At 40.4% G+C, this 13,614-nt stretch overlaps 1 protein-coding gene across 5 annotated transcripts in view; it reads right to left on the reverse strand.

The window, feature by feature from the left end:
* Ano3 (anoctamin 3) overlaps window positions 1-13,614 on the reverse strand; it is a 364,844-nt gene that overhangs the window by 114,009 nt on the left and 237,221 nt on the right. For all 5 annotated transcript variants that reach the window (XM_087211519.1, XM_087211518.1, XM_021263939.2 and 2 more), the window contains 2 exons: window positions 7,679-7,837; window positions 1,537-1,637 (listed from right to left, as the gene is read on the reverse strand). In XM_087211519.1, the coding sequence (XP_087067645.1) occupies window positions 1,537-1,637; window positions 7,679-7,837 (260 nt within the window). The remainder of the gene's footprint in view (window positions 1-1,536; window positions 1,638-7,678; window positions 7,838-13,614) is intronic.

Consider the following 13,614-nt stretch of genomic DNA (forward strand, 5'->3'; position numbering starts at 1 on the left):
GAAAATATTTTCAAATGGAGATTCAGAAGTACAACTCCCACTCTGAGTAACAGGGTAGTTATTTCTCACACTCTGCTGGCTTTCTCTGTGAGCATCTTCAGTAAGTTGCAATTTATCTCTTTGTCTTTTTTCTGCATGCCATTGTGTGGCATGAACTTGTGCCTCACTATCAACATAAAGTATTTCTAGTCATATATTTCAAAAGATTTTTTAAAAGAAAAAGAAATCCAGAAGTCAAGAAATGTCATCTGGCACAAATACAGACACTCTTTCCAAGTTGAGCTCCAGATGAGCTCAGTGCCATCACCTGAACAGTGCACAGCCAATCACAGGACAGGATCTTGCAGTCTTTCTGGTACTTTCAGGGTCCAAGTTTCATAAAAACATACACACCCCTGAGTCTCCTAAGAAGCATGCTGATGGTTTGTATAAGATGCTGAGGAACTGAAAGGCCTTATTTTTCCTCTTTCTACTTTGCATTTTTGCCAACACTTGTGAAATATTTGCTTATCTTTTAAATGCTCTATAAAACTTTTTTAAAGTCTTAGCTCATAGATGTGAGCTCCTTTTCATCGTTGAGGCTCATGTTGCTAGCCAGAGTCTGCGGTAGTTGTGAATGTTTAATCAGTGTCTCACTTCTCTGAAACAAATGTAGCTGTTTGCATCTTTCAAAGCCTGAAATGTTTCAACTATCTAACATGACGAAGTCAATAGCTCATATTTTATCTCAAATAATGTTGAAGCTTATCATAAGTCTTGAGGTTGTCACCACGCCTGCCTGAGTTGGGATCCTTCAAGCTACACAGTGAAAGATGCTTTCCACGTGAATCTCACTTTTAGGGTTCATTCTCTTCATCAAGCTCTTTGCTGGCAATCTCCTTTGATCAGAACCTTTTTCAACCAAGCAGCTGACTAAGTGTGTTGAACTCCACTTCAGAGTAAATGTTTCTAACTTTGATGTGCGCTCACTTTTTGCATATAGTAGAGAACTGTTGGATTTTATTTTGAGACATGATGGAGGAATGTGATACATTTTACAGATAAAAGCAGACAATCTAGCTTGGGGAATGATGGCTTTTCAATCTGTGCTTAGCTAGAGGAAGGGCTGAAAATCTTGAAGAGGAACAATCTTCTCCTTACACTTATTCACTGGTACCAAGGACCCAGCTAGGAAACCATGCTGCCGAAATGACCTGAAAAATTTATCTCCTGCTTCCATACAAATAACAAAAAATTATAGCAATCCATATGAAATAAAAAAGTGAGATTGTTCTTGGGGGAATGTTAAAAGGGAAATTTGAGAATAACTGTTTTACCCTCTTTCTAAGAAAATCCACATTAAAATGATATAAAGTATCTGGAGAAGCAGAAAGCTCAGCATACTAGGCAAACAAGCTAGAGAGAAAAAAGCCACCCAGAATGTCCTGTGTTGTGGAAGAAAAAGCATTTTCTCTGTAGAAAGGGCTGTCATGGGTTGCGAAACAGCAGACTCACCTCAGTGCCCCCAAGAGAGAATCAAATAAAATCGACAAGTACCTGAAAGGCATCCGGATGTTCAGCCTCTCTGCATACTTGCACAGCGTGTCCCACGGAATGTGGATTTTAATAAACATAATGTCAGGGTTTGCAATAGCCGGCTGCAAAGGATAGAAGGTCAGGATTCATTCTTGGCAATCAGAACTGATGAAGTCCCGCAACCATTGATTTGGGAGGAAGCAGCATTGCCTCCTTGGCTTTGTGTGAGTCAGTTTTTACTGTTTTAAAGCTATATGATTCTTAATAAAGAAAAACTACAATAAAAACATAACAATGAAATTGAAACTGGTAATTTCTGGACACACGCAGACACAAATTCCTTTGATAACAAAGAGTTTCTAAGTTGTTTCTCAGCAAAGCCTCCAGGATTGACTCAACGGTGGCTTGAAACTGGCCTTGCAAGGGCTCCAAATCCCCCAGCAGAGCACAAGGACATCCCGAAGAGAAACACGAGCCAGGGAGGGGACGATGACCACCCCACTGGTGGAAAGGAACCTAGAAACCTTTCCCTCTCATTCTGCAGCTCAGCAGGTATCTTCTACCACCCCTCCTGTCAATTCCCCTGGCTGCTACTCAGTTTAGAGGGCAGAGGGGAGTTTACCTCCTGTCTCCTTGATGGCCAACGCTCAATGAAAGCTCTTTCTTTTTGCACAAGCCTGGTGCCATTGTACTAGTTTCTATGCCCCTTGGGCAGAGAGTCTTTGCCTGGCCACTATCATCATTCTATACTTACAATAGCCACCTTTGTGAATTTTCTTATATTGATCATCATGAAAATCAAGATTCCCCAATCAGCACAATTATAAACAAATGAAGAATTTCAAGATATTCTTGACAGACACTATATCACAATGCTCTTATTACTTCAGAGAGGTTAGAAAACACTGCCAATTGTTATCAGCTGTTCCCTAATTACTTTATTTTCCTACCACATTTCATTATACAACTGCTAAGTCCTCAAGGTACTTATTAGGTCCTATGATAATCCTGGAAAAATAAAGGATAAACATCACAGTAATGCATGACCTCACAGAGCTGAGAGAGCTGCATGCTGACTCTAACTGTTTATTCTGTCACTACCTGTATGAAGACATAAAAACTTAAAGGCGTTGTCTAGACAAGAAATTTTTAAGGAGAGTCAAATGAGCATCAAAATCATCAAAGGAGCTTTTTAAATAAATGAGATACTCAGGTGTAATTCTTAGAAATCCAGAATGCAGTTCCACTGGACATAAGTATTTTAATTATTCCACTAATGTAAGAGTCAGATTCTTGCTATTCTGAAGCAGATAACCATATAGATTCTTAGATTTGATTTTGTGGACTAAACAAGTAGCTAAATAACTGACTCATTCGGCCTTCCGTGTGGCTCATGTACATAATCTACCAATTAGATAGTTTAATGTCTGAGGCCCATAGAATGGGAAATGAGTTTGTAGACCATTCTAGTATCAAGTTCCACAACGTTTACACTTCCTGTGAACACCTGGGACAACACTAGTGCTTTTTGCTTTCTCCAAGACACACCTACGAGGTCACACACAGCCAAGCTCAGTGTGAACGCAGTTGCTCATTTAAATTTCAACTAGATTTAACTCCTCAAGAAATGTATACCTCCAAGTTCAAAATGTAGAAGAAATTTATCAGTCCTATTTAAAATCAAATATGTTTTAGATTAAACTGTAAAAGTTTTATATTCATATGTTCATAAAGCCCTGCATTGTAAATCTGGGTTTCTCCAGGTTTGCAAGCACATTTCCAATGTGCAGCACCAACATATCAAAAGAGTATGATTACACCACGTCTCTGGACTAAGATTTAAAGCTAGGAGACATTCTGGAGTCTGAGCCCACTTCTCCCAGGGAAGGAGTGTTCATAGACCAGCATTCGCCAAAGGAAGGAAGGAATGAGGGAAGGAAGGAAGGAAGGAAGGAAAGAAGAGAGGGAAGGAGGGAATAGAAAGAAAAAGAATCAAAAGGAAGGGAAAGGGAAAGGAATGGAAAGGAAAAGGAAAAAAAGAAAAAGAAAAGAAAAGGAAATTCCACAATCACATAATCAAGTTAACTTTGCCTTTTTCACTAATGAACTTCTGAGACATTTTGATATGCGTGAACTTGCTGAAAGTATCCAAGCAGATAATAAAGTATGTGGAATATCCAAATTTTGGATCTTCAGTTGTTTTTCTTAATGTACTGAGCTACCAGTATTTTGCCAATCACTGTGGTAAAATTAGTAAAAATTTTTTTGTTTGCTTGTTTGTTTTTGGTACTGGAGATCGAATTCGGGACCTTGTGCTTGCGTGGCAGGCGCCAGAACCACAGAGCTAAATTCCCGGCCTAGTAAGATGTTTTTATGTCTATATTAACATAAAGATTTTCCTTTCTGGGGGTATGTTTATTTCAAATTAAAAGTAAAAGATTATGGAAATTATAATCGACAATGCCAGAGATACACATACCTGTCATCACAAATATCCAGTTATTTGAATGTATCCAAGGTTAAACACATTAGCTGTGTTTGAAGAAAGATACGTAATTTTGGTGTTTAAATTTTGGGTTTCACTTTCTTTTTTTTTTGGTACTGGGGATCAAACTCAAGACCTTGTGCTTGAGAGGCAGGTAGCAGCACCACTGAGCTACATCCCCAGCCCATGGGTTCCGCTTTCTGAAGCAGCTCTGGAAGTCCCCATTCAGGAGTGCCTGTACAAAGTGTCATGCAGTAGAGAGTGGACACTGCTGCCAAGTGCCCTCCAGTGGAAAGGCAGCTCATAAAAACACTAGGGAGTGGCTTCATCTACCTCACTCACCAGATGTGGACCATGGACTTCTGGCTTCCCCCCAGCCCCAATGTCTAAAAGGCTGTGAAAGGTAAAGGTTTGGAGTCAGGTTTGGGTTGTAGAGAATATGGCCCATTTTTCTGTTGATTTCTATTTGTTCCCAGAATAAAGTATGTAATAGAGGCTACATTAAAGCTCCTTGAATGACAACAATAAATTGCTTAAGACACAAAGCCCAAATATCCTTGAGATCTTTTTTTACAATACCCAAACCACTACAGAGTGTGGTGAAATCCATTCTTTAGTGTTCATATTTAATAGCACCTGTGAGCTTTCTGCGCCTAGTCATGACTCGAATTCAAGATCTTTTCTAGAAACCTGAATTATCTTTTTTGGAAAACATTTGTGATCATAGCACTATCATGATTAAAATGTTCCAACAGCTTGCCATCTGTTCCAGTATGATGATCAAAAATCTTAAGTACAAAACAGACGAGTTAACCCTAGCTATTCTTTCCAACCTCATACTGTACTTTTTTTCCTGGTGTTACAAAACAAAACAAAAACCATCATGCTTCCCTTCATGTCCACCCAACATTCACTCGCTTTAGGCTGTCTCCAGGCACAACAGCAGCAGTTCACCCCATGATTCTATGGTTCAGTGAGAGACTCGTAAAAACCACATCCCGCCCCTTTAGTGATGCGCTTTAGTGCTTCCCATTTGCCGAATCTCATGTCAAAGTCTGCTTTGTACATTGGACTGCTTCAGATTCTTCTGATCTCTCATCATCCAGGTCAGATCACTGCCCCTGTCACAAGGCCTTCCAGCCTCACTTAGTTTTCTTCTAGGTCACTGACCAGAGTTTCAAATTATAAAGAATATCCTAATACCGAAGAAATGTGAACATTTTACCACTATGCAGAAATGCAAAGTCATTCTGAATGGGATGGTCATCATTGTGCAAACTCACTGAAATGATGCCTTAGTTACTCGAGTGTTAGATGGAGAGGGTGCAGCAACTCTCTCTCTCTCTCTTTCCCTCTCTCTTTACTTTTTAATTTGCAGTGAGGTATAGTTTCTTACAAGACTGTAGCGTCTGTTCAGAAGGAAGATATACAAATGGACCGATTCATCTTCAAAATTAACAATCCACATGAATCCAGAGAAATGGGGCTATTCTTAACCATTTACCACCTTGAAGGGAAGTCATCTACCTTAACAGGGAGACATGAAGCCCACCTAGAACTTAACGCCTGACACAATGATACAGTTTGTAAGTGTTTGGCCCCAGTCGGATACGTAGCTGAGAGTGGATTCACTCCTGACCCGGCTTTCCAGCACTTCCCTGAACCTGGGAACGGGTCCCAAGAAAGTGAGTGTGAAGGCAAGGACTGGTGGAATGAGAAATGACAGTGGAATGAGAAACCTCTGTGTCCAGGAACAAGGGAGAAATGGGCACTGCTCTGGGAGGGCCAACCTAAACAAAAACGCCTTGGGCAGTATTTGAGTGCAGCCCCAGGAATGCACGGACCTCCGCTTATAAACACAACAAAACTCTCCACATGAGTAGCACTCAACGTTATTCTTGGGAACAGTTTCGAGGAGCAAGGGAGAGGAAGCCTCGGAAGAGAACTAGACTTTCTGCCAAGAAAACTAGGTGGCAGCTTGGACCACGTGTGTCCAGACACACAATCAGGTGCTGGGCACCTCTGCTACAGAGCAGGCAGTGACGCGGCCTGCTTCACTCACTGGGGTCCCCGGAGCTGTCTCGGTGCCTCCCAGAAGTATGTGTTGAATGAACAATAGTTGAAGATATCTGAGCAAAATAAGCATTAGGCAGTATTAGGATCTACGGATAAACTGCTCTGGGAGTGTGGAGGAGAAATCACAAGGAAATCTGAAGAACAAAACTCTGTCACAAGACAGAGCTCAGGAGATGTTTTCTCAGTAAACACTTCTTGGTTTAATTAGTTAACAGTGACAGGGGCACTGCGGGTTACACTTCCCAGAGGAGGCATAGAAGAGACACAACTAAAGCAGTCAACAGAAAGCAAAAGTCAGAATTTCCCTTGTCCTTCTCTGTAACATGGGGCAGCGCGTGGGTAATTCCTTCCGCCCAGAGTGAAGTCGTGGTATGTTTGTTATTTTGTACCGATTAAAGGGGCTTCTAATAAATATAAATAGATGAGTTTCTCTAGGTCCACCTCAAGCTAGAGATCAGTACTTTCTGACATGTGTTCCTCAGGGAGGAAAACACTGCCAGGGTATTTCTGTGATTACAGAGAAGTTGGGAGAAGAGCTCTATAGTTACATCTAATTGCATCTTATTAGAAAATTATCTGGATATTTAATTAAAGAAATCATCAGGCTTTTCTGCCTCCTTATGCTTAGTTTTTAAAGAAAGCTAGTTAAATCCCAGAGATACTAATTTAAACATCTCTCTAGTATTTAATTTATATTTTTTTCTCTCAAGAGGATGGCTGACTAAACCCCAAGCTGCAATATTATGCACAAAACAAAACAAAAACATTGAGTTGATTTTAAAGGTAGTGGGAATGTAAGATATTCCTAAGATATTACTACACAATATAACTGAGTAGTAGGAAAGTGTGTGTCATAAATTTCATTAATTTTGCATAAAAATTTGTATTTTCCTATTAGGAAAAAAATATAGCTCTTCACAAGGCCACCAAAGGAGAGCAGGGTATAGAATGGAAGATGGGGACACACATGCTTACCTGTATTTTGCACACTTTTATGTTACTCTTTTACATTAAGGTTTTTCCTTTCTCTAATATAAATAAGTGTATGATTTTTAAAGCCACAGAAAGTTTAAGATAACAATCACAATAAGTTTTAGGTAGTTATAGAACTATAAGGATATGCTTTTTTTCCTCTTTTCTGTTTTTTACTAGTGTCTTTGATACTTTCACTAGAAAGAAAATAAATCCTTTAAAGAAATTTTCTTAAGCACAACAGAAGAAGGCTTGAGAGGAACGTATTTATAGTTCCAGAAATAAAACACATACATTAAGCAGTTTGGCAAACACTGTTCTTTCCACATTTTAGTTTTCCTTTCATAGGCTTTTTTAAAAACTTACTTTACAGAGGTATAGTCATTAGTCAGTTTTTAAAATTGTAGACATAGCCATGCCCTTGGAAAATATTTCAATTGAACACAAACAGATAAAGTAAAAAGTGGATATACTTCTGTTTAAATGGGGCCATACATTCATTCATTGTACAGTTGGAGAGAATAACTATATATTGTGTAATGCCATGTGGTATGCACTTTCAATCCTAAAGCATGTGATCATTTCATTCCAGGGTATTACACCGCATACTAAAAATGGCAAAGCACCTACCTCCTTCTCCAACATCAACCCTTCTGCTCTGAGGTTCTTCTCAAATGTATTTCTCTTGTCATACTGTATGTTTGTCTTTCTATAGACCAAGATGTAATCAATTCTCTTTTTGCCATCTTTGAACAGAAGCCCACTGGATGCTATGTAATTCATGTCATTCTGAAAATAAAGCAATGAATATTAAGTGTATAGTTACACAAGCACAGATTTGGGTTATAGTCACTAGTAAGTCAACATAAAAATGTGGTTTTTGTCTTTTCCTGTTGTTGTTGCTTTGTTGAGACGGGGTCTTGCTATGTAGTCCAACCCAGGATTGAATTTGTGTTGTAGACCAAGCTGTCTTCACACTCACGATCCTCCTGCCTCAGCTTCCTGAGTGCTGAGATTACAGGTGTGTGCCACAATGCCTGGCCCCATTTTATGTATTTCTATGGTCACTTATGAAAAGATAATTAATGACATCTGCAAAATACCCCTGGAGACAGACTAACAAGGGATGCTCCAGAATTTGAAACTGGGGTTCACTGATACCAGCATCAATATGTGTAGAATCTGCTCAATAAGGACCCATGAAATATTATCAGCTATCAGATGTATTTCCTACACTTTGTGGATAAGTAAGCACATCCTATATGTTATGTTGTTTAACTACTTGCAATTTACACTTCAAAGATCAAGACTCTGAGACCATAGGAACATGTGTACCATAAAATGAAACCACCCTGATTCCTCTGCTAAATATTCAGACAACACATCACTTTCCTAAATTTAGGCTCAACAGTGCTGAAACCCAATTCCCGAGTTGCTTCTTCAGGAAATACTTGCTCCTAGGATTTAGGACTTCACACCAACTGGCGTGTCTTACATATCACTGCTCATATCTTGCTTGTCAAACCTACATGACATCCTTTGTATGTTGCACCTAACGGTCCAGGGTAGTTTCCATAGATTGAGCAATATTTAATCAGATTTCTGCCTTGTGAGATAGACTTCCCTTAAAATCAGTCATCTCAGGTCCTAGAGCTCTTTGAAAGCTCTTCACTAACTTCATTCACCCTTTTAAAACACTACTGCAAGTACAGAGAACCTGTTTTTCTTGTTCTAAGTAACTAATAAAACCAGCCTTACTAATGAACAAATTTCCCTCATGGTTTCCTTAAGAGACTTTTCCAGTATATTGCTGAAGATTACAGAAGGACCAGGAATTGAGTCCAGTTTTGCCTGCCTCTGGACCACTGTTCTTGGCTATTATCTCCCTGTCTTCCTTTACTTTCCCTCCAACTATTTGTGTATCTGTCCCAACTCCACTCCATGTTTCCCATACAGATATTTTTTAAATTTAAAAATTCCTAACGTCTGGAGAGTTAGTAGATAACTTTAGACAAAAGAAATTCAGACTACTGTGGAGGGAGCCCGACTGGGACACACATACAGCTCCAGGGAAAAGAAGAGGGAACCAGAGCGAGCTGGTGTCCAAGGGCAAAGAAACCAGGGAGTCGTTGAGGTGGAGCTTCAGAAAGGATATCTGCAAGGTGGGCATCCTCAAGGTTAGGTCATAGCAGAGGCTTTAGGGACCTCTCCTATTCAGAAAGAAGAGGTTTAACTGTGTGATTCACAGTACTTGAGGCTCCCAGGATCAAAGACAGAAAGGTGTTACAAGTCTTTCTTTCAATGAATGGAAATGTTATGAGATTTCCAGGGATGTTTTATTGAATACCACAGCAAATCCAAGCAGCCCACACTAGGAGACACACCCGGGACTTGTGGTCACATGGTAACAATGATTACAAAGATAGATGTCACTTATTGAATACGTGCTGTGAGCTATCCATACAGTCAAGTGCGTTTCATTGTCATCACCCTTCTAAGTGCCTATTAACAAATACAAAGAAGGCGAAGAGATAATGTTCTAGGAAGGGAAGTAATGAAACTAGAAATACCACCTATTGGCTGTCTTGTCTGGTGGTCATCACCACTATATCAGAAGACAAAAAGGTACATATTAGTAGATATTCTGAAGACTGAGTAGCTCCAGCAGGCTAATGACAACAACTACTACTACCACGAAACAACACAAAATCATGACATGAAAGAGGCTGGGGGAGTTTCAGTCCTATGTGAGTTAAGCTGAGATTTTTGAAGGTTTCATCTTCCACTATGTCAGAGATTTCTCTTCTCCAAACCACAAACGACGTACTCCAATACACGTAATTGGCAATGCCCTGTCCTCTTACCTTGCCTATCAGTACTTGAGTCACTCTCTCTTACTTCACGCACATTTCCCCTCAACATACAGCATATTGATTTGAATTTTCTCCTATTTCAATGCTCACCATTCTCAACTTTTTTGGGAGTGGGAAATGGAGATTGAGCCCAGCGCTCTGCACATGATAGGCAAGCACTCACTACCACCAAGTTATACCCCTTAACTTTTCTTAAATTTTTATTTTATGTTGAGACAAGTCTTGCTAAGTTTCCTGGGCTGGCCTTAACTTGTGATCCTTCTGCCTCAGCCTCCTGAGTAGCTGGGGTTACAAGCACACACCGTCACACCAGGCTCTTTGCCTAACATTTGATGATTTGTATCTTACTCTGGTTTGCTAAAGGACCAGTCTGTTCTTTTGACTTATTCTCTACACTGCCTTGCAATTTCTTCTAGTCTCCTGGCTTTAGAGACCCATCCATATGTTAGGAACGCATAACTAGTCATCATGGGTCTGTGAATCCCACTGTCCTTTCAATTTCTTCCCTTGAATGTCTAATGGCTCTCTTGAAATCAGCTGGCCAAAGTGGAATTGCTCATCTCAGCAGAGCCGGTGCTTCGCTCAGCCTTCTTCTTCTGATGGATTATAACGCTACACTTTCAACGGTTCAGCACAGATGTTTTCAATAATCTCTATTTCCTCTCTTCCTTACCCACCTAACACTCAGAGGAACCCAAAATCCTAGAAAGTGACATTTCACATCTGCTCACTTCTACCACACTTTTTACTACTGCTCTGGTCTTGTTACAGTTTAGAGATAACGTGGCCCCAAAAGTCTCTAGTGATTGCAGGTGGGACTTTCAAAAGGTGACTGGATGACAGTAGTGTAGCTGAGTGTTCTCAGGATAGAGCAGCTGGTCAGAGGTGGCTCGTGACCTGAAGGGTTTATTCTCATTGCCAGACATCCCCTTTGCTCTCTGCCTCTTTGTCACTATGGGTTGATCATCTCCTTCCCACCGAGCCCTTCTACTAGGCTGTTTCTGCCTCAGATCCAGCTCATGTTGGACTGAAATCACTGGAAACTGTGAGCCAAATAAAGTTTTCCTTTTATAATCTGTAGGTGTAAAAAAATTGGTGCCAGAGAACTGGGATTGGTATCAGAGAGCTGGTGTCATTACTATGATTGTAACTGAGCATGTAGCACAAAAGCCTTCAGAACTTGCTTGCAAGAAGAGTCTGGGTGAGCAGGCTGGAGAGACTCAGTTTGGTGGATAATGTTGGTGGAGCTTAAGACCAGAGTGCTGATGGAATGGGAAATATCAAGGCCAGACCCTGGAGGTTTTGGTTGGGAACAAAGGTTGTACTGTAAACTGGATAGAGGCTATGCATATTTCATCCTGGTAAAGAATTTGGCTATATTTTTCCATGTCCTATGAATTTGTGTGATGCCTTATTTGGTGGTGGTGGGCTAATTAATATGGCAAAAAAATTTAAAGGTAGCCCAATGTTCAAGTTGTAGCATAGTAATTGGTAGCTGGATTTAGCCAGATTTATAGTGAGAATGTGAAGCAAAAAGCAGAGCTAAAAGAGAGGAAGCTTGCCCACAAAAGAAAATGCGTGTAAAGCTGGAGAAAAAGAGGCTGTGGTTGCTAAAAAGATTAGCACTGAAAAGAAGCCAAGCATTTTGCTTTGGAATAATAATAAAGATGGTTTGAAGGCATTTTAGGCATCAATAAAACCCTACCTGTCACAGGCTCATAGTTGCAAAAGTGTCAACTTCATTTGAGAAGAGAGCCCATTGTACTCAGCTCAGGAAGGGCCACCTAGGGAACTGGATCCCTGGGACTCATCTCACTATGCTGAGCCATGGAAATACTCAGATGGATCTGTAGCCAAGGGACCTGGGCTAAAGCTTGAGTTGATGACACACCTTGCCATCATCTACTTGTTGCTGGTTTTACAGGTGTGCTGAATGCAAGTGTTGTGGTGGCTTCCACCCAGAATTCAAAGGGCTGGGAGGCCAGGCACTATTCCTCAGAGAGGACAATGTGTGCAGCTGGGAGGTGAAGCTGAAGGTGCAGTGGACACCCCCAAAGCTGGAGATGGCAGGCATCTGGAATGTCTCCTGAGGAAAAGCTCAGGCAGTGAGTGGAACCAGCCCAAGAGTGAGGTCATGTGGATGGTAAACAAGGGCACAAGGGCGGGGGTGCCCAAGCCTTCCGGACTCACATCTCACCACCTCGTGCCCTGTGTCTGGGGACAGGAAGCTAAGGGATCAAGTGTTTGTCTTGCTTGGGTTTGGTCTTACTTTAGTCCAGTTTTTTCTATACTCCCATTCTTTCTTTTCGAAATGGAATATCTTTCCTGTACTGTTCTATGTTGCAAGTACTTAACTTTATTTTTGATTTTTATAAAGGCTCATAGCTAAGGGTTTGCTTTGAGTCTAGAGATGATTTTAGATTGAGACTTTTCAGCAATCTGGAAATGTTAAAAGGTTGGTGACTCTTAGAATTGGATTAAATACATTTTGCATAATGAGATGAATATGAGCCTTTGGGATTGGGAAAAGAATGCTATTGTTTAGATATAAAATGTTCCTCAAAGTATCATGTATTCTGAAGGGGAGCCATGGAAATGCGATTGGATCATGGAGGCATAGCTGGATGTTCTATTGGCAGGTGGGGCTTGGTTGGAATTGGTCACTGGGGGCGTGATCTGGAGGGGTATGTTCCTATCCTACCTCCTCCCCTTTCTCTGTTTCCTGTTTGCCATGGGATGAGCAGCTGTGCTTCACCATGCTGTTTTTATCTTGGAGCCAGGTAACCCTGGATTGAGCCCAGTGGAAATTGTGACCCAAATAAACTTCTCCTCATTTAAGCTGTGAATGTGATAACACAGATCTAAACTCTTGATGGAATAACTGCATTAGTCTGACTCATCTTTTTGATTTTATCTTACTTTTCTCTGATCTGTTCTCAACGTGACAGCTGAGATACCTGAGTGACCCCCAGCATCGTAGATGAGATCCTCTATCTCCCTTACTCCAGACCTGCCAAAGACTCCAAGGGTGCCTCTTTCTGCCTACTCCTCTAATCTAGTTTTTCTTACCACCTGATAGCTGCTGACGTGCTACAAAACACAAAAATACTTATTTATTAATTATAATGTGTTTACTGACTGTTTCTTCCTGGTAGAATATGCATCTCATTAAGGAACATCTTTTTGCTCTTTTGCTCACTGAGTATCTCAGAAATCTAACCCATGGTGAAACATACACTATCCATTAGCAAAAATATTTGCAGAATGAAATATATGAATGAAACAAAGAAGGAAAGAAGGGAGAAGAAACATAGCTTGTGTAATCAGGAAAAGCTAACCTAAAGAGTGTGAAAAAAAATCGTATGGTTATTTACCATGCTCTCCCCTGCCATATTTAAAGCAGATAAAAACTTTCGAAAAGGGTAGGATCAATCTCACACGATGGAATAACACAGCAGTACCCGTGCCCTTTTGTTTTACATTATGTTCCAGTGTCCTTACATATATCTGTGGAGATCTAAACAGGACTTGACAAATTAAATGCATACAAATATTCTTCTGCGTTTTCTTTTCTTTACATTAAATTCTCTCTACAATTAAGTAAAAAGTATCAACTCAGTCTTGTGGAACAGTAACAAAGAGTATTTAATCAGATGATGAAAAAAGTCCCAGAAATCAAATAATTATTTCATA

The sequence above is a fragment of the Heterocephalus glaber genome, unplaced genomic scaffold (genome assembly GCF_053883595.1).
Source record: "Heterocephalus glaber isolate CG9 unplaced genomic scaffold, H.glaber_assembly_v1.0 deba00001428, whole genome shotgun sequence".
Classification (NCBI taxonomy): Eukaryota; Metazoa; Chordata; class Mammalia; order Rodentia; family Bathyergidae; genus Heterocephalus; species Heterocephalus glaber.